The 22314-nt window shown below is 39.3% G+C and overlaps 1 protein-coding gene across 6 annotated transcripts; it reads left to right on the top strand.

Annotated features, from left to right (window-relative positions):
- Positions 1–894: 894 nt before the first annotated feature.
- si:ch211-243j20.2 (uridine-cytidine kinase-like 1) lies at positions 895–21588 on the top strand. Of its 6 annotated transcripts, none has more exons than XR_014116919.1 (15): positions 895–1017; positions 2170–2372; positions 4764–4870; positions 5435–5605; positions 7347–7418; positions 12014–12203; positions 12487–12548; positions 14894–14913; positions 15584–15682; positions 15902–15995; positions 16363–16425; positions 16958–17080; positions 18029–18136; positions 18261–18365; positions 18896–19034. XR_014116919.1 is itself a non-coding variant. In XM_027000394.3 (15 exons), the coding sequence occupies exons 1-15, from the start codon at positions 929–931 to the stop codon at positions 19222–19224; spliced, it is 1635 nt and encodes a 544-aa protein (XP_026856195.1). In that variant the 5' UTR covers positions 895–928; the 3' UTR covers positions 19225–21588. The 6 variants fall into 6 exon arrangements, 5 of the variants coding, with proteins under 5 accessions (XP_026856195.1, XP_081552455.1, XP_026856204.1 ...); XM_027000394.3 differs by lacking the exon at positions 18261–18365 and adding an exon at positions 19148–21588 and having other exon boundaries at positions 18896–19052; XM_081696343.1 differs by lacking the exon at positions 18261–18365 and adding an exon at positions 19148–21588 and having other exon boundaries at positions 914–1017; positions 2146–2372; positions 18896–19052.
- The last annotated feature ends 726 nt before the right edge of the window (positions 21589–22314 follow it).

Here is a 22314-nt window from a genome sequence, read left to right on the forward strand (position 1 = left end):
AACTTGTATGTAACTTGTACAAAGGAATGATTTTATTATTGTAATAAAATCACATTTTGACAAATGTTTTTATGTCAAATTGCATTCATCACAAAGGATATACCTCGAATCGACAGTTGTCATATGTAACAAAATGCAGACCAGTTAAATGGAGGATATATTACAACAATCTACATAAACTGATAAGATATGGGCAGCTCTACATGTATGACTACATTTTGAATGTCCAAAACTCTTCATTTCCACCACAGACCTGATTTAAACATTGTGTGGAGATTTAAGTTTAGTAAAGTTGGGTAACGTTGCAATGTGTGATATGTTTTGAGCTTTTGTAAAATAAAATTGCCAAGGCTTGTTTAATTAACTATGAACATTTTTACGAATGGATGGGAGTGGTTATTACCAAATGTATATACTTTCCACTGTCATCATTTGAATAGCCTAGATGTAGTAAACTTGGAAATGGGAACATATTTTGTGTTGTAGATTTGAGCCTACGTGCATGGCCATGTATATGTATTTAAGATACAGTATACACGAGGAGGGAATATTGATTAAATAAAATGAATAATATTCACCATAAATCTGGTTTTAATTCTAATTGTATGGGAGACATGTTTAGTTTTACTGATTTTTTTAAACAAATGTAATAACTACACCTTCTAAACTCTGTCAGAGAATTAACTCCAACTCTTATTTGACTTATGATCAATCTGGAATGCAAAATATTTTCGCTAAGATCTGTTTATGCACTACTATCAGAATATTCGTCCACATTTATTATTTTAAAAAATACGTTTATGGATATTATCCGAGTGTTATCTAGTGTTATAATAATAATATGATGCCGTATTTACCGCCATATAATGGCAAACGTATTGATGACGTACTTCCGTTCATGCGTTAACGCGGTCTAAAAGATGAAAACATGGCAGGGACAATAAACCAAAGTGATGTCCAAATGCAGCAAAAAGAAGATGGAGATGACGACGAGCGGTCTATGTCCAGATCTGACAGGTGAACGCATTGTGCCCTGATTTTGTTTAGATACTCAAGTATTTTACTCGATAGCAGCAATGTCCATAAAACGCAGGTTATTCATCTTAGTAATTAAAACTAGCTAAATAGCTAATACCACATAGGTAGCGTTAGCTAGCTGTAACCAAACGGGACCTAGTTTGCTTGCTAGCTTGTTAAGCTAAGCTTTCTAGCTTCTTACAGAATTGTTGGCTAGTTAGCTAGCGTCGCTATCTATCTTATTTAACTAAATGTTACAAATCTGAACCAGCAAAGTGTGAACCATAGACTGTGGTCTGAACAGACGCAACCCATTGAAGTGCCGACGTATTTATCTACATTGCTAAATTTTCATCGCTCATGTTTTGTAGCTGGGCTAACTTCCAAAAATAGTAAATGTTGCGTGGCGTACGACGAGAGCAAACACGGTTTTTTCAAGCTAACCGTCCAGCTAACATGTCTGCTGCCGCGTACAATAATTTATTTTATATTGTTAAGTAATTAAATTTTTTAAGTGAAAACGCAGATTTTTAGATTGCTTTTTGTTTTGTGGAGCCATAGTGTAACTAGCTGTAAACAATGTTAGCTATAAAACGAGCCTAGGTATATTGTTGAGACACCGCATCGTTGCCAGTAATTTATAAATCTCGTAGAGTAGTAGATACGTGTTCTGATGCATCAAGTACTAAAAAGTCAGCGTCGGTTGTCGCATCGACGGCATCTCTAGAGAACGGCGCGTGTCGGTTTTCTGCCCATATGATGAGAGCCTTACTCAAACGAGACTCAATCCAAGCTGAGCACGTGTGTGCATTCCTGGAGATAATGTAAAGGTTCTTTTATTCTCCCTCAGGCACACCGACATGAAATTCCATGTGCGCAGCTCTGTCCGAGAGATCCTCGAGTCTACGGATTCTCTCTTGCTCTTCATGGAACACTGTTTTGTAGTTTTGCTCAGACAAGGGTTGGGCCAGTCATGAGCTAGCAAGGCTTTTCTGATGGCAGCTTGGAACACTGACCACAAATTGCTTTTTAAATGATATCCAAATATTTTAAAAAAATCAGATTATTTTGCAAATAAACCTTTCTCATGAAAGTGTCAGTTTCTTAGCACTTATCCACTCAGAACAGGTGTGTTTGGTCTTTGCTATTTAGCGGCAGTGGTGAGGATTCCCTTGATGGGCTTCTGAGGCATCGATGTCCCCTGACCCCCTCAATTTCTCCACGAAAGCGGACTACCAGTCAGAGCAAAACCGAACCACCTCTCCTGAGGACTAATAAGAGGACAATCTACACAGCAGGCCGCCCACCCTGGTACAATGTCACAGGGACCACGTTCAAAGAGGCTTTTGTTATTGGTAAGCTAGTAGTAGCCCAGAAAACCAGGCTACTGACATTGGTGCTTTTCTCGTGTAGAACATTTCATACTGAAACATGATTATGTTGGTGTTTGGCAAAATGCAGGACTTAATTTCCTAAACTGTAGTGGATTATAATACAAAATATTGCAAACGGATGTTCAGGGTATTTCATTCTTGAATTTGTGAGGCTGTATGTATGGTAGCTACTTGAGTACTTGAATATTTGTAATCATCTTCCTTTGAAATGCTTTGTCTTTCATGTCTTTGAAATTATTTGTGTAGATATTAATGCTAATTAGACCTATTGTATAGAGAGGTGTCTTTTTAACTCTAAATAGTTAATTAAATGTGCTAATTTGAACAAGACTCATTTCTACAGACATTTTAAAGTAGGACTCTAGCATTTAATATATATTATTCATTATTGCAGTATGAGCTTTAGCAGTGCTGCTGTCGTTAATGTCAGGTTCCTCTTCATGCCTTGCTGTCATACAAGCTGTGTGTTGTATATGTCTTATTTTATTCACATCTGGTGTTATGATGGGTCGCAGTGTTCACAACAAATTACACAGAGTTTTGGTTAAAATAACATAGTCCATCTATGAGACTTTAGTTGTTTTAACAAACTCTTTTTAATATTATAGAGTATATCAAATTAGCAGTTTCTGTCAATGTAATCACAACAACTGCAAACTGAAAATTGATTTGGACCAAATTTAGTATGAATCTTAATTTTTCTCTTAATTTTTTATAGCTCTGGATTTGTATGCATGAAATGGACAGTACCATATTATGATTATATTACTAGGTATTGTTATTTTGGTATGATTATATTTTTTCACGCTTTGTTGAACCATTTATATGTCATAGATGTTTTGAATCACGGTGTTTAGTTGAACCGACAAATGTTTATTTGTAAATAAGTTTGGTAATATAGTGTAGTTAATTCTTGATCTATGACACATCAATTCATCAAACAAAGTGTGAAAAACTATAATCACAGAATAGTATACTGTCAGTCTCCTGCAGAGAAATCCAGAACAAGTGAAAACTGGGATAAAGCTGAACATCTTAGCATTTGGCAAAATAGTTCTAAATCAAGGTTTGTTTATTTTTTCATTTTTATTATTTATTAATTTGTTTGTTTGTTTAGTGGTTCTGTGAATGTAATACAAATAACCCAGAGGCTTTTTCATGTAATTGGTCTGCTGGTGTGGAGTGCATATGTAGCTTTTGTAACACATTAGTTATTGAAATGGGATTAAAATGGTATAAAAATGACTTGCTTTATACATTTTGTTTGCGGAATCCATTTGTTCAAATAACTGAGCTCATCTAAAATAGACTGAACCAAAAATGCTCTTAGATGTTGTATGTATGACCAGAAAAAATGGTGATAACGATTTGCACTCTGCACTGCCTTAGCAAGCAGTGTTGGAACTAGTGAATCGGGCTGTGTGAACCACCAAAGATACAGCAAATGTGGCCCTCTCGCTATTATTCTAACCCTCTACAATGACCAAGTCCTGCTGTCATTAGTATGCAGTCTGTTGGATACAATGAATCCTGCCTGACAGGTTACAATTTCACACTTGGATGTGCTCCAGTCGATTCCTCCCGTAAAACAGGACCAGGCCTACCTGCCCTTGCCTCAGCTGTGGAAAAGGAAATAAATCTACCCGAGTGGAACGATCCTCCTTTAACAGAGGTCACCCACATGGCCAGAGCAAATATAAATATAAAATGTGCACTAAAGCAGCTTTAACTTCATTTAGATCTCTTACCTGTTGTTGGTCCCATTTAATTTATTATTATTATTTTATTCTTATTTTTTCCCCTTTTTTATTTTTCCATTGCTAGCTCCCTTTATGCAGAGTTCCCCTCATAACCTTTCGGAGGATACATGCATCCATGGAGGTTTGGCTCAAAACTCTGTAGTGTGCGTGCTGTTGACTTTGTTAACCTTTTTTTCACAGAATAAGGGACATTTGCTACTTTATTTTGACATGGAGGCTTTTGGCAGGCTTAGGCTCTGAAGCAAGTGTCTGCCAGTTCAGCTGTGCACTTTCCTTGTATAGAAGTGTGCTTTTGAGCTAGTGCTCGAGTGTTTTCAAAGATTCACAGTTATCAGCCTAGTTCTCTTTTATAGACCATGGTGAACATTTTTCTGGCAAGATAATAACATGCTAATAATTGGTTTAGTATCCAATTAGAATAGTATATTTACAGTCTTAACTTTTTTTTGCCATGTATTACTAGACTCATGGTTCTAGCTTTTTCATTAGGAATATTTGGGGTGTTTTTTACCCTTGTAAATTCTACAGTGATGGTGATAATTGTGTATGCAATATTTTAATATGTCTAATGTACTTGTCATATGCTCCATAGGTTTGTGTGGCGGCAGTGCCTCTGGGAAAACCACAGTGGCCAATAAGATCATTGAGGCTCTGGATGTACCGTGGGTGGTACTTCTCTCTATGGATTCTTTCTATAAGGTACTTAAGCAGAGGAATGGTGATTTAAAAATAATGAATACTCCAGCACTGGTTCCTTTGACACTTAAACTTCTAAAAAGTACAGTTACATTTGCCTTCCACTCAGCTGGATGAATGTGATGGTGATCATGGAACAACAGGGGGCATTCAACAGAATCATCTGGAGAATTATTCACACTGCTGAATCAGCATCCGTCAATTTAAGGCGCTCGCTGCAGTCATCTGAATAGTATTTGCTGTTCTATAACGGAGCCCCTAATGAGACTGCTTTGTTTAAATACCTCTGAGTGGTAGGATCAGAGACTCACACATCAGTTGTTTGTGATCTGGTTCAAAAATAAACAGATAGTCATTAATCCTTATTTGATCACTTAATGACATAATGTTCAACTGATTAGTGTGCTAAAGACATAATTGATTTAAACAGAACCTTGTTCACTTCCACTTTGAATACAGCATAAGGTTCCCAAGTAGGTGAGATGTTTATTGTGTTAAAGGAATGACTGATTTGTAAACAGGAACGTAGCTTGCTGTTATTTGAGCTGTCCTGTGTGTGGTGTACAGGTGTTGACCAAAGAGGAGCAGGAGCTGGCAGCCAGGAACGAGTACAACTTTGATCACCCCGATGCCTTTGACTTTGAGCTCCTGGTGACTGTCCTGAGGAAACTAAAGAAGGGCAAAAGCATCAAAGTGCCCGTGTACGACTTCACCTCCCATTCCCGTCGCAAGGAATGGGTAAGTAGGTGTTTGTGTTCATGCGTGTGTGTGTGAGGGAGAGAGTGAGTGATGGCTGGTTTTGTGCGTGCAGTACTATTCTCTTTGGTCACTAGACGAAAACCTCTGAGACAAATTCTGTGTTATTTCAACATTAAAATGCTTTTCTGACATTAATCCCATACATATGATGAAACGGGCAAAGCAAAATGATATGCAAAAGCAAAAGAGCTAAATGATATGTTGAAGAAGAATAATGGTTATGTAAAAGACTGCAAACAAATTATTAATAAAACATGATCTTACTGCATGTGGTATTTCAGTAAATACACAGCATGCATTTGAACATACATTTAATTCAATGGCTTACATGACATCTCATGGAGTAATGTGTCTTCCAAGAAACAGAGTTAAACACCTAGTAACTCTTTAAAAACTACCCAGTCTTTCAAACTAATTCTGTCTGAATGGTGCTGGACATTATGCTGAGAATTCTGTGCTGCGTCTGCTTTTATATCCCTGAAATGAAATGTCATACCCGAAAGGCACAAAGCACAACAACCAAAAAAGACACTAACAGTAATTGAAATCTGATTTTGTTTTACCAAGCCATGACTGTTTATCTTCCGCAGCTCTTAATGCACATGTGCAAAGTCAGTTCTGTAGTCTTGGCAATAGGCTGTAATGTTAATAAAACTGGGCTTTGCTTTCACAAGGTCACCTTCCCATCCTGAAAGTCCACAGATTCTCAAACATTCATTTGGATCCAAAGTATAATGTGATGGAAAGAATCGATTAAACCCTTGCGGCGCCCCCCCCCCCCCCCTTTCTCTTAATGTGACAGATTGACCCACACAAATGGTGAATACAAATGCACTCCTCATGGAGAGACAGCACCTCTAACCTCTCGTTAATTGTCCTGGTAATATTTTTAGTAAATAACTAGCCCTCAGACCTAAAGGTGTTAAATCTGATGTCAGTTAGCAGGTTCTTTCACTGAAGAAAGGATCTACCTACATGTGCAGTGTAAGATCTTTAGGGTTATGATATTATGCTAACTGACATTGCAGGCTTTCATTGCCTAAGGTTGGTCTCTAGCATTTTGGTCAGCTCACCATAACTAAATAACAGCTAAAGCCCTTTCCTAGATGGGAGACTACCATTGTTCAGAACACATTGAGCATGAAGATGCGAGTTAAAGTCTTACTCTGTGTCTTCTAAGATCATTTACATTGCTCTCAGAAGGCCTGGCCTGAAAAGACCATTACTGAATAAACGTCTGACTGGGGCAGTAAATTGATGAGAGTCTGTAATATATGCACAGCACGAGAGAATTTGGGTGCCAACAATTAGATTAATTTAATTATGCACCGATTATATCAGTACTTGCATTAAAGTACATAGTGTCTGTTATATGGATGTCAGTAATTCTAATAATGTCTTTGTCTCAGTGGCATCTCATTGTTATGCTATAGAGTTGGACATTTCCTCAGCAGGTTATCATTGCCTAATTAAATAATTAAAATAATCAGTAATGTAATGTGCTTGGACTTGTATACAAATATCCCATGACTGCAGCAACAGGCTTGCCTTTAGATTCGATATGTACGTGGACATCCCCCTGGAAAATCTCACTTCCAGAGCACTATTGGACTCACCAGTTTCCTCCTGTGCTGATTCCAGGTCTGTGCTTTTTTGTGACATTGTAGGATTGTATATTTTCTAATGCATTCTTATCTTCTGGATGTGTGTTTCTTTGCAGAAAACAGTCTATGGGGCCAATGTAGTGATATTTGAGGGAATCCTAGCATTTGCCAATAAGGACCTTTTGAAGGTAAGTTCTTGGTCTGTGATCTGTGGAATTTGGGTTCTGATTACTCCAATTTCTAGCTGTTGGAGTACAGCATAAATTTGAACTGACAGCTTTTGACAAGTGACCCAGGTGAGAGGCAGGAAGAGGCTCAAGCTGAGAGAGAGATGAAGAGGGATAGATGTATGAAGGGCGGGATGGGTAAGGGGGGAGGGGGTGTCACAGACAGTCAGGAAGAGGCACAGACAGGCCATTCTTCCCACAGGCCATTCGGGCCCTGAATCAGGGAAACTGATAAACTGTGCAGACCACCACCACCATGTAACATAACAACTGTAAATATGTTCAATTACCACCATGTAACATATAACTGTAAATATGTCAGTTACAAGATGGAACTATACAGTCTGTACATTGTGTACATACATATATACATATCCATATATACATTGTACATTGTGTATATAAACATAATATACATATATTGTACATACATTAATATATTTTTGTATATATATAGAATATATATTTATCTATGCACCCCTGTTTTTCTTTTTCCTCAGTTTGGACAGAGCACTCTCAACCATTTCACTACGGGTTATACTGTGTATGACTATGTATGTGACAAATAAACCGAACTTGAACTTGAGACAGTAAGGAAGAGGGAGAGGCACAGGCAGTGAGGAAGAGGAAAGTACAGAAATAAGCAGGGGGAAATTGATGGAGGCTCAAGACTGAATTGACTAAATGAACAAAAATGAAGGATGATAATGAGCGTATGGGAAGAAAATCAGAGGCCAGTGAGAGATGTTTGTCTGATTGAAGTCAAATGAGAAGAGGGGTGGATTTAAAACGAGAGGCAGAGACAAGGCAGCTAGGGATGGATGGTCTGAGTTACACCATGCACAATTATTAGGCAAGTTGTATTTTTGAGGAGTCATTTTATTATTGAATAGCTATAGTGCTCTCAGTCAGTGCAAAATGTTAAACCTCAAACCTGAATATTTAAGAAAGCCAAAACCTCACTTTTACTTTCTTAAGAGAATATCTCTGTTTCATAATTATTGGACAACTATTAGTGTGCATAATTATACTACAACTAAATGAAAAACACATTTTCTCATCTCACTTGTTTATTTTCATTTATTTTCATTAAAAAAAAAATCAATGATCAATATAGCCACCCTTCTTTTCAGTAACAGTCATAAGCCTTCCATTCATGGAATCTGTCAGTTTCTTAATCTGTTGATGATCAACTTTTTGTGCAGCAGCAACCACAGCCTCCCAGATACTGTTCAAAGAGCTCTTTTCCTTCACCATAAATCTCCCATTTAAGAAGGGCCCAGAAGTTGTCATTTAGGGTTTAGGTCAGGTGAGGAAGGGGTCCAGGTCATTATTCTTTCATCTTTAAGGCCTTTATTGGCTAGCCACACAATGAAGTACTTTGATGCATGCGATGGAGCATTGTCCTGCATAAAAATCATGGACTTCTTCAAAGAAGACTTTTTTTTCTGTACCACTGCTTGAAGAAAGTATCTTCTAAAAACTAGCAGTCGGTTTGGGAGTTGCTTTTGAGTACATCTTCAACCAAAAATGTCCAACTATCTTTAATAATACCAGCCCATAGCAATACCCCACCTCCACCTTGCTGGCATCTGAGTTGAAGTGGAGCTCTGTGCCCATTACTGATCCAGCAGCAGGCCCATCCATCCAGTCATTATGCATCTTCTTGAGGGTGGTCGGATTTCAGCCCTCCTTATCTTGGCCATGCCTCTGATTACTGAACACCTCGTACTTCTGGGCACTCCAGGTAGGCTGCAGTTCTGGAATATGACAGCACTGGAGGTTATTGGGTTCCTGGTCGCTTCACTTTTGATTCTCCTCAAATCTTTGGCAGTTAATTTGTGTCTTTTGTCTCAACACAGTTCTTGCGACGCTGTTGGCTGTTCACAACAAAATGTTTGATGGTTCTGTGATCATGCCACAATATCTTAGCAATTTTAAGAGAGCTGCATCCCTCTGAAAGACCTTTGACAATTTTTGACTTTTCAGAATCAATTAAATCTCTTTTGGCCCATTTTGCCTGCGGAAAATTATGCACACTTTGATATAGGGTGTTGATCTCCTTAGGCCACACCCTCCCTCATTACACAAATACATCTGATATTCATACAGCTTGGAGTTGGAAAATATACATAAAAATGATGATATGGTCAAAATACTCTCTTCCCTAATAATTGTGCACACAGTGTATGAAGCAGTAGCACAGAAGAACATGTTGTGATGAACAGAACTACGGGGAAGAGACGTGAGCAGTTGGGGGCCGTAAGATCTGGGATGTGCTGTTGTACCTTTTAAAGCACTTGACTGACCTGAGTGAGCAGTCTAATTAATGGCACTGGCAGGATACAGTGATGTCTCTATGGAAAAAGTAGCTCGGACAGCATGCTGTCATATTGCAGCCAAGGAAATTAGCCCCTTTTTTCACCTTAATTAAACACAGTCAAATTGACACATGCACAATCATGTGCACACTGTCTCTCTCTTAGACTTAAGAGCTTACCTTTCACATCAATGCACATGCTCTTCCCTAGACATGCTCCTTCGCATTCTCCACACAGCACGAAGCTGCATGACGCAACAGTTGGCAGAATCCCTCCAGCGTTCTTGGCCTGTGTCGGCCTGTCTGAGTGTCAGGCCAGACAATGCAGCTGGGCTGCGTTCCACTGACCTGACTGTGAATTCTCCAATCGTCCTGCTTGATCCTGAGTACAGCAATGCCCAGACATCATTGTGAATAAATATGAGTGATTGTAGGAGGCACTGGCAGTGTGAAGTGATTTATGGCTGCATAAGCTGGAGCACAGTGTCCAATAAAATTGAATAAAATAAGTAAGTTTTTAGCCTGGATTTAAAAATTGAGTGTGCATCTGATTCCCAAATTAAAGCTGGAAGGCTGTTCCATAACTAAGGGGCTTCAGAGGAAAAGGCTCTTCGCCCTGATTTACTAATTCAAGGACCTAAGAAACCCTGCACTTTGAGAACGCAGTGGCTGAGGTGGTTATATGCAGTGGGTTATCACTCAGTCACATTATAATGAAATGCTTTGGAAGGCTTGTCGATGCACATATGAAGAGCTGACCTGCCTCTCATAGGGGTTCTCTTTAGCTCTCTGTGCACCTCTCATTCACCTTGACAAAAAGACCACCTTTACCTTCTTTAACTTCTCTTCAGCATTCAACGCCTATTGTGATAAGAAAGCTCAAGAAAGAAAACCAAGAACATATGCAGAAGGAAGGAGAAGTTTGAGGAGCCTCCTCAAACTACACTCAGTCTGAATGCAGGGGCCTTGTGGAGGTGCTCACACAGCTCTACTCACACACCAGTCATGACTCAAACTGATTAACACTGTCTCATTGCTGACCAAGTGAAGGATACAGTAGTTGACTTCAGCAGACAGGGAACAAGCTCATCTAATCAGTAGGACAGAAATGGGAAGAAAGAGGAAATTCATTGGGGTGCATCACTCTGGCTCTCTCTGGGAGACTCAGCATCTCCTGCATCTCCTGCAAGCCACAAACAGCACCTGTACCTTCTGAGAAGTCCAAGCAACGTTGGACATAATCACGCTCAAACCCGCAATTATACCCGCACTCATGGCTCTCTGCTGTGGAGCGTATTCTGATGATGTCTGGAATGCCTTCACCAGTTCTATGACTACAAATGCACTGTTGAAAACAGCCCAGTGAATCGCTGGCTTTTTTCTCTGTCAGGTACATGGGGCATTCGGGCTGTCCATGGAAAACTCATGATTTAATTATAGGTCCAGCAAATGGAGAGAATTTGTTCCCCTGCAACTTGGCAAGCCATACCAGAGTATCCAGACCTGTATGTCCAGTATTTAGGGCTTTTTACCAACAGCTTATAAAGCAGCTCACCACCTTACACACTTGCTCACCTATATTCACTTTTATTGCATTTGGCAGACAATCCTATCCAGAGTGACTTAAGACAATTTGACACTGATGCGAGTGAAAACCCCAGCAACACTGCTGCACCTAATAAACTTGTACCAGCTCAACACCTGCTACCATGTTACTGCATTGACAGTTGTCTGCCACCTAAATGATATCTGGTCATCAACAGTCCCCTGTTCAGAAACTACCTGGGATAAATATTAGATGTAGTAAAGGTTGGCTGAGAAATTGGGCCTGTCACATAAGCTACAATCTGAAATGTATTACTTCTAAAATGCAGAGTGAGATGGGTGAGTGCATCTGATAAAGTGGCCAGTAAGTGGCGATGGTAACTCTGCCAAAGCATTTAGCTTTATATTGACTACTTGAAGAGATTTAACAAAAACAATACAGTAAACAGCAAATATTGCATTGCAAATAGTAATGTAATATCAAGTCTTTTCAAAGTGGCATCCCAGAACCAATCTATAGAACCACAAGTCACTAATGAACTGCTGAGCACCTTTAAGTGTTAATGGTGCTTGTTCATCTGTATCAGTTCTTTTCTTCACCATCATTCCTTTCCGTTAAACTCACTGTTTATTTTCTTAATTCTTCTGTCATACATTTTCACCTGTTTCATATCCTTCATGTTTCCTTCAGCTGCTGGACATGAAAGTGTTTGTGGACACTGACTCGGACATCCGGCTGGTCCGTCGCCTGAAGAGGGACATCACAGAACGAGGGCGCGACATCACTGGTGTCATCAAGCAATACAATAAGTTCGTCAAGCCAGCGTTTGAACAGTACATAGAACCAACAGTCCAGGTCGCAGACATTGTGGTTCCAAGAGGTAAATTGCTGCCTGAATTCATGCAGCAGCCTTATTGGCAGAGAACAAAGAATTCTGCTCTGTGGTCAACAGTGACTAACCTCATTATCCTATCGTGCACAACTTACCTTTAACTCATAACTGTTTACATTTGGGGGGTTGGGTTGGGTATTCTGGGGAAGTGTAGAACGATTCCCTGGGGAATCGGGGGAAGTGTAGAATTCTGGGGAAGTGTAGAATGAGATATATTTCTTTCTCAGGATTCATTAGAAGTATCTTATGCATCTCTGTTTTTTTTCTCTAGGTGGAGAGAACTTTGTAGCTTTGGATCTGATTGTCCAACATGTCCATAGTCAACTTGAGAAGGTATGTCAGAATAAAGGCTTTGCATTAGTAAATGCAGAGTATGTCCTATAAAAACAAGCATGCAGCAGAATTAAAACTCATTGTGCATGCCACTATCACAGCATGGGTGTGTATATGGAAAATCAATCCATGGTATAAGTTACACTCTAAATATTAGGGAATTTACTTTATTTGTCTTTTTCCACATTCATGAGCAATAATCACTTTAGCCTGCAAAAAGGAATCGCAAGGGCATATGGATGTCTTTGAGCCAAGTTTCACAGCAGTTGGAACTCTGGCTTCCCCTAGTGATCCAGGTTTTTATACAGTAGGATACAGTAGTTGACTTCAGCAGACAGGGAACAAGCTCATCTAATCAGTAGGACAGAAATGGGAAGAAAGAGGAAATTCATTGGGGTGCATCACTCTGGCATGTGGATGTCATTGAGCCAAGTTTCACAGCAGTTGGAACTCTGGCTTCCCCTAGTGATCCAGGTTTTTATGACATATCACAGACTGCAGAGTACATGAGTGCGCAATGTGTGTACACAGTATGAGCACACAGTATGTGGGCTACTAGAATAGAATCAGTAGAAGGATGTTAAAGGATTTATGACTATGGGGCATTGTAAATGTTAGATAGGCTATGTGAATTTGATCATTGGTGTTGCCTGGATGTTTTATTGACCTGTTGTCCATTTCAAAAAGTAATTTATGGTTCATAGAAAGCACACAGCACCATTCATCATGTTCCATCTTCACATGATATAAAGGCAGCTATATTTCATGGTTGAAGACTGGCCTGTTTTAAAGGAATGCTCTTAAACAAATGCTTCACCAAATGTATGTAGTTATGTAACAAAACATGTTAATCATGGAGTATTACATTTTAATTATAGGAATGTTTTGAGTTTGACAGGAATGTTAGAAACAAAGTAATATTTTCTGTGTGTGTTGGGATGAATCACATTAAGTAAAAAGAATTCTCATCCAAGAAAATCCTTCCATTGTCCTTACAAGACCATTCAAGATGAAGGTTGATGTGTTTTTAAGGCTAATGAAGCATTTGAAAAGAGGTCTGCTTTAAAACTGCAGGGCCACATTGCATGTGCCTCTGGGCACAGATCAGATTCAATTTTGAGTATAAAAGGGTCTAATCTTTGTATCTCATCTTGAGCCCTGATGCCTTCCAATTTAGATTTATTAATTTCTAGATTACAGAATCTGCATGGTCAGGATTAAAAGTAAAGGGACGTTTTTATGTATGTTGAGCCATATAGAACTATTAAATACTGATTCACAGAAACAGGAGCCTATACCAAAACACTTCTTTAAATATCTGAAATTTTATATCTGTGACCATATTGCTATGAATTTCAGGTTTATTTTCTTGGTTTTGGTTTCATGAGGAGAAATGGCTTCACTTCATAGCATGTGGGGGTGGAGGGGATGTGTTGGAATGGCTTTCTTTCATTGGATGTTTCATTTCATGAGTTCTGTTTTTCTTTCTTTCTGTTTTTTTTTCTCCTTCCCCGTGTGCATTTGTAATGAAATACTCGCTAAACCCAACCCCCCCCCACCCCCCACCCCGCCGAACCGAATGCACTCTAACTCGTCTCAGCGTGAAATCACAGTGAGGTATGACTGACAACCCCCTCCCCATATCTACCTCCATCTCTCCCTCTCGCTCCCTCCTACTTACTGTATTTTCTTTGGTCCCATTTTATTCTGCAATACAGCAGAGAATAAAGGGGAGAGACTAAAGGAAGTGTCTAGTCTAACTAAATGCATATTCTGAAACAAATACTTCATTTACATTTACCATTGTAAATGATGAGGACTAAAATGACATGTAATGCTGAATAATATGAGCACCATGATGCTGAACACATCCTTTTGTTTCTTCCTGTATATGGTTGTTGCCTGGCTATGGGTGAGGGGGATGAGTCAGTGGGTGTTAACGCATTAGTCGTTAGTGGTTATAAAACTGCAATGAACAGCCATTAAAGCTTACTTAGATTAGTGTTGTAATGGGACCAATTGTTATTGGTCAGTTGGTTAATAGGGACCAATAATTGTCTTGATTTTTAGATGATTACAGTTTGAGGGAATGGAAGAGGTCTTATTTCAGAACCATCGGTCCATCCTCCAAACTTGACAGTCTCTTCAGACAAACATGCACATACACCCACACACCAACCCATACACCCTGTCTAAAGTGGGGTGACCATTGTCCACTGCACCTCCCACTGTGGCTGTAGCTGAACTGACTTTGAGCTTTAATGGGGGTTGTGTTCTCTTCCCTCTCTTTTCTCTCTCTTTCTCTCTGTCTCTTGTCATCACAATGAATCTGTCACCTTCTCCAGAGGAAGCTCCGCTGGGATATGTGAGGATAAACTCCTGCATCCCTCTTTTTCTCCCACCTTTTTCTTCCATTTCTTGTCTCAGTTTTGTTACTCCTGTATTTTTGTTTGTCATGGACCCATCACCGAATCCCTCTGCAATTCTTGTCATCTCTTTGCAAAAATCTGTTTTTAGTCACTTAATGAAAGCCACTTAATGATACATTTCTGTCTTACTTTCTTGTGTATGGCCAACTGATATGCATTTCTAGTCTAAGATAATAATGTAGGCTTGGGTTTTGTGCCGAAGCTTCTCATTGCTGACAACAACAATGAAGGAAAAAACTCATCAACTGATTAATTGTAGAACTGATGACTCAAAGGTTATCCAGCTCAGTTTATCAAGATTTAGCATAGCAGGTGCCTCACTCTGGCATGTTGTTAGTGTATTAAATTGTTATTGTTGTCGGTCAATTTTTCCCTCCTAGTTCTTCCTTAACACCTTCAAGTTGCCCTGCCACCTTAACATATTAAGACCTTTCTGGCCACTTCACATTGGAGGAAACACAAGTCAAATATCTCCATATTTACCTCTTTCCCTGGCTTGAAATGACTGGTGTGCGTGTACTTGTGCACATGTAAGCACTGTGTTCTTTATCATAGTCTCTACCAAATTTGCCTGGTTGTAACCGCTGCCCTGTGGCTGTCACATAGGTCCGCCTTGGCATCTGCCCATCAGGGCCAGCCCTTGCCCAAGACCCTGAGCGTTATGGAGAGCACCCCGCAGGTTCGAGGCATGCACACAATCATCAGGTGGGCACTGATCGAGGTGGAAAAGAGAGTGCTCGCATCGATGCACATGCAGCAGCAGCGAACTAGCTGTAGCCTGGTTTTTGTAGTGTGGCAAAGGACTGGCTTGTGCCCTTCATTAGTTAGCTTCCGACCACTCACTGCTACTGGTTCTTGCTTTGAAAAGAACCCCATGTATCCTAGGGTGCTGGAAATCACCCCATGTGTTTCTCCCCCTTGCAGGAACAAGGAGACGAACCGAGATGAGTTTATTTTTTACTCCAAGAGATTAATGAGGCTCCTCATTGAGCATGCACTCTCCTTCCTGCCACTGAAGGTCAGTGGAAACCATGGGTTCTTTTGTTCCTCAGAAAGTGAACTCAAGGAATCGGTGACAGCTTTTTCTATCGAACTAACATTATGAATGTGCCATATACAATAGTGCAAATTTGGTGGGTTATAGATAGTTGTTGACATTATATATTTTGAATTAAATGAACCTGAGTGCACAAGGCTCTTAACTGTACAGTGTTTCTTTGCTCCTTTCTTATTTTCTTATTAGAATTGCACGTGCCTTTAATTAAAAAAAAAACAAAAAAAAACCAAAACTTTAAGCCAGAGAAAATCATTTTTACTTTTTAAAAATTTTGTACTTTTTGCATTGTAAGTTTTTGAGAAATGTTAACAATGGCTTATCTCTACAGCCAGTGTCTGTTGAGACCCCCCAAGGGACCATATATGAAGGGAAAAGACTAAGTGGTAAAAGGGTTAGTCAGATTTTAAAATTCTGTTTTCATTTCTGCTAGCATTTCATCTTAAGCATACTTTTACTGTTCTCTTCCTAAGACCCAATGGAAAATGGGTCAAATTCTGTTTGCTGTAAAGTAAGTGTTTGAAATTGAAGGCAAATTTGGGGTTGGTTTTTCATATATCTTTTTTTTTTTCAAGGAATTTGCCAGCTTGGAGGTTGTATGCTATTCCAGTGCAGTTTTTATTAACAAAAATAATCAATTTCACGTTGTCACTGCTTTCTTCATTTAGTACCTCAATAGCATACATTATTGCATTTCTGATGATGCACTGCTCCAGTGGTTGCATAGATACAGTCCATTTATGACCTTGTTATTTTCTCTCTCATTCTGAGCAATTTATTTCCTCATACCCAATGTACTTGAGGGTGTGGGAGGGGATGTCTTTGTATGTTGTTGTGCTCTGCGATTACATGCATTTTGTTGTCTCACATCCGTGTGTGTGTGTGTGTGTGTGTGTGTGTGTGTGTGTGTGTGCGTGCATTTGTAGATCTCTGGGGTGTCAATTTTGCGTGCAGGAGAGACTATGGAACAGGCCTTGATGGCAGTGTGCAAAGACATTCGATTGGGAAAGATTCTCATCCAGACTAATCATGACACTGGAGAGCCTGAGGTATTCTGCATCTGCAACTTTGTTGTGGCCTTGATTGCAAAGCTCAGACCAATTTTGGCATATCTGATTAAATAATTAAGATGACTTTGAAGGAATCACTGGATTAAAAATGGAATGTGACCTGAACACCCTTGATATTAAATTTGTCAGTCTTCTTCAGTGATGCTGTCAGACAGGCGATACAGATAAACCAGTAAATTAAATAGGTGTAAATTGGTTCCACCTCTCTATTACTGGATGTTAAGTATCACACATCCCAAACAACTGTCAGGTGATTTTAACAATTCAGGTTCTTGTCATTGTTCACCAGATTTCACAAGAAAACTGGTAGAATTGCTCTGCAGTGTGTTTTTGCCCTTATAGTTTTAGTGATTATGTTCTGATTTAAACTGTAAAATCCTGTGTATATACTGCCTTGTTTGTTGGAACAATTCTTGATTTATAAGTTTGCTGAGCAAAAATGTACTGATGCTGATGCAAAAATGTACTGATGCAGCCTTGTTTCTGAACAACTTTATGGTCTATTCTGGGAAAGACTCAAGCATGGTGTGCAGGAATGCACAGTCAGAGAGGAAGTGGTGAAGTTTGGGCTTTAGGGTGCAGGTGAAGCAGAGAATTTATTTTAGTTATTCTGACTCATTATTGGGTGTGTGAACAGTGCCCTCTGCTGGCCCAGTAGAGTCGTATTCATTTTTTTTTAATTTTAGCCTTATACAGGTTGGTTTTTTTAAATTCACGTTTCTGCAGCAAAGCTAATGATAATTGCATATGTGCCTACAGAACTTCTGTCATCAAGGTTTAAAAAAAACAAACAAACTATATTTAATTGTCTGCCTCTCTGAAAGATTGTCAAGTAATGTTTCCTCTTTTCCTCTGGCCTGGTTTCTGGGGACCCAGGACATGTAAAATGTCTGAGTGATCATATCACAGTCTGCTTTTGCTTCTCAGCTCCATTATCTTCGTTTGCCAAAGGACATCAGTGAGGACTATGTGATCCTGATGGACAGCACAGTGTCCACAGGGGCTGCTGCTCTCATGGCTATTCGAGTCTTACTCGTAAGTGGCTCTGTGGATTTAATCAGTCTCTTGAGGGATTTTTTAGCCATTTGTAGTTTGCTATAGTTACATAGTGAAATTTATTTGAAAGTGATTTAAATCTCTTGTCTGTACTTTTAACTAGAATGAACAGAGGGCTTAGAAAGGGGAACCACCTGTCCACCATGCAGGCACAGAATGATCTCATACAGCGGAATGGACAGAAACCGGCAAAGCCAATAAGAAATGGGCAAGGAGTCTTGAGCATAAAATTGCAGTTTTTGCTTTCATGTTCTAATGATGAGGTTGTCACAGCAGATTGTAGGCCAGTGCTTATAACTGGAGATGTTTGGGATATATGAATATAAATACATGAATTGATAAGGTAGAAAGGGAGAGAAATGGCTTACAAAGCCTAAAGGTAGCACAAAGGACATTGATTCCAGCATCACTGAAATAAAAAGCAGCCTGTGACGCCTTGAGGGATGGATGATGAGAGCAGTGTGTCTGGGAGCTTTCTCCTTCCACCCACACCCTCGGCTCTATCCTAGTTTAATGGAAATCCCATTTCTACAGGCTCTTTGACCTCACTCCGGCAAAAGGCATGCTGCCTTGGCAAACAGTTTACATGGAAAATCGTTCAGTCCATATTTTACACATGTGACCCATCAGGTTTATTTTCATCCCACCCTTCTCCCTGTCCTTGCAATGCATTCTGCCATGCTGTTTGGCAGTGATTTCTTGCTGAGCTGTGTCACGTGTCCTCCTCTTGCTTTCTAGGACCATGATGTTCAAGAGGACAAGATCTTCCTGCTGTCTCTGCTCATGGCCGAGATGGGCGTCCACTCAGTGGCATATGCCTTCCCCAAGGTGCGCATCATCACCACAGCCGTGGACAAGAAGGTCAACGATGAGTTTCACATCATACCAGGCATTGGTGAGCCTGCCAGTTTTCGTTCATTTCACTGAAAAGGTTTAGTCAGTGTCAGTTGATGTTGCAGTGATGGGCTGACCAGCGCGCTTGTTTTCCAGGTAACTTCGGAGACCGCTACTTTGGAACTGATGCTCCTTCAGACTGGTATGAAAGTGATGAAGGGATGGACTACTAAGACTCAGTTTGGGAAGTGTGTAATGCTGGATTTCTGGGTTGGGGGAGGGGCATCCGAAAACCCTTATTCTCTTGGGACGGTACCAGTGTCCATTGTTCGTGTGTGGCTCTATATCTGCACACATTCCCACTATGATGCACGTTCAGTGATCAGAGTGTGTTCTGACCCAAATGTCAAGATATTCCATTCACCTGCAGTGCTGCTCAAATTTCCTGTGTTGATGGAGAATAAGGTTAGTTTCAAGTCTTCTCTCCCAAGTATGAAATGTAAAACGGGCGTGTGTGGCTCCTGCAGTTCTTAATTCCTTACTTGAAGGATAAAATGGCTCGGTCAACTTCTGGAGGTGCATCAATGAACAGGAGTGAGTTTTCAATGAATGAACTAATATTGTGTGCAGAGAATGTTTGTGAACTGGAGTTAACTTTGATAATCTAGTGCATATGCTTGAATTTTAGAGTAGGCATGGTATCAGGTAAAACCCTTGTAATGGGGTAAATATTGGAACATTTTTTGCAGGGTATGTCTTTTTGTTGCTTGCTAGAGAAAATTTGTGGTAGGTTTTATTTCATATTGTTTCTTAATATGTGTGTTAAAGAACATGCTGAAAAGGGATTTCAATGTCATGTGACTTGAATATTAAAAAGAAAAGGATGGTATGGTAAAATTCCAAAAAGAAAGTTGTTCCACTTATAATAGCTCTCAGGACCACTGAGAAGAAATTTAGGTTTATAGGAACTATTCTTTGATGCAATTTTCATGTTGATATACTTGAATGACTCTATTTATAAATGTAAATGTATTTAATATTTGTTGGCTGTGTTGCAGGATATTAAAATATTGCAGATTATTAGTTTTAAATAGTGGGCAGAGTCTCTAATCCAGACAATACATAAAGGAATCCCTAAACTGTTAGCACTGTGCTGAAGTTAGGTAGGCAACTATTCTTAAAAGTGCAAGCTCTCACTGTGATCTGCTTTCACTTGGGCATTCAGCTGTTTTGTACATACTGTCAGTACAGTGTTTGGGCACTGCCGGTAAATCTTGAGCAAAAGTCTTAACGGGTTAGCCTGGTTGTCGCATTCAACTTTTAGTACAGCTGCTTCTTGTGGTTTTTGTGTGAACCTCTCCTGTAGTAAGGGTGCTGTAAGGCCCATCTTAAAAGATATGATGGGACAGGAAAAAGGGGGAGATGCAATAATGCATAACGCATAATTCCTATAAAATAAAGTATTTAAATTAATGCAAAAAGATACGCAATTAGTATACACCAAAACACACACCACTACATACATCTTGAAATACATAAAATTAACACATGGAATAATATATTTTTAAAAAACGAAATTGCCCATTGGAAATATGGCTGTTACAGCTAAGATATGAACTGCCAACATGCCTGAGAGACTCAAGAATCTGGGATTTCTATCTTGAAACTGAACTGAAACTGAAGATTATAAATATTGTGCATAAAATATACAAAGGAGAAAGGGTGGAGCTTTTAGTTGGAAGAATACCATCCCATCCTAAAAGGATAGGGGAGATGCCAAACAGCATCCATAGCCCAAAACAAGGTGAACACTCCTGAATCTTTTGGATTATTGCATAGTTAGCAATCATCAGGAAGCAGCCTGTGTGCCCTTAGGAGCGCAGTCAGGTATGCTTTAAAGGAGCATTCCAATGACATGTTCTTTAGGTTTCTTTAGTGATGCTTGAATATTTGAGGGAGGCATTAGCAAGAGAGAAACCTTCCTGTTGTCCTTTTTAAGGGATTTATTGTTTTAGTGTTTTCTGGAATAAATGTTGACACAAGGGCCTATTCAACATAATGATGAAATTAAAATGTAGTAAATGGATGAGATGTCCACTTTGATACCCTCATCATTGATTACATGGGGTTTTCATGAAAATGACCATAGACAAGGCATTTACAGACTGCTTAATGTGTCGAAGTAAAAACTGGCCCCAGAAGTTTAGGTTCAAAGGTTACATATTAGTCTGATGTGAAAAACAAATTGACTAAAACACATTGTGTGCTTTATGTAGTAGGCTCCAGCCTTTATAAATTTGTTGGGCTTGTTTTTTCTTATTATACTGCTATATTATTTTGTTCACTTTATGCTCAGTGCTTTGTTAAAATGTTATGCACTTAATGGCATAATTACAGACTCTACTTTTAAACTTGGGAGATTTACTGATTTCTTCCTTTCTTTATGGGTTTACACATTTTTCTTCCATAGCCATCACTGTCCAATTTCAGCATTTTTTATACTACTTTGCATGTTTTAAACTGCTCTCAAAATCCATTACAGTGATCTTGAGCATTGTTATTGTGTCTGTAAGTGCAATAAAGCATAATGAGCCTGATCCTGGGTCTTGTTTGTGCATTATTCCTAAAAAATGTATAAAAATCTTTAAAAAAAACCCAAAGATTTTTGCAAAAGATAACACTATTGATCCTAAAGGAAATTGCAGAAAAGATATACAATTAGTATAAACCAAAACACACCACTAAATGCATCTTAAAATACGTCAAATTAACACATGAATAATAATATTCAAAAGAAAGGGGGTGGCAGCATCTTGGGGGGTGGGGGGTTCTGGAAAAGGAACTAGTGCACATCAGAAAATAGATGAGGAAAACCAATTTTCAAGTAGTACTGAAGCACCACCTGAAGACATCCAATTGAAGTGGCCATCAAAAAACCCTGGCCTGAATCCCATAGAAAATTTTTGGACTATCTAAAATCACGTCTGCGTAAGGATGCCCACAAGCGTGACTGGATTACACCAGTTCTTTCAGGACAAATGGGCAAAACCTCTGGCAAATCACTGTGAGAAGCTTGTGAAAGGCTAAACTAAGTGTTTCATTCAAGTTAAGCAATTAAAAGTCCTATCAAATGCTAATAAAGTAAGATTTTTGGCCCATTCGTGGGAAATGTATGGTAACAACAATTTAATGCTTTTAAATGTCAAAAGGCCTATGTGTAAACTTTTGTGTCAGCTGTATCTAAAACAGGTATCTAGTCCTGGGCTTTGTATCAGTTACTTAGTATCAGTTGTCTGTTGCACACATGGTAAAGAATGTAGAGA

This window comes from Electrophorus electricus, chromosome 2, assembly GCF_041902795.1.
Source record: "Electrophorus electricus isolate QZ-2024a chromosome 2, ASM4190279v1, whole genome shotgun sequence".
In the NCBI taxonomy this organism is placed as follows: domain Eukaryota; kingdom Metazoa; phylum Chordata; class Actinopteri; order Gymnotiformes; family Gymnotidae; genus Electrophorus; species Electrophorus electricus.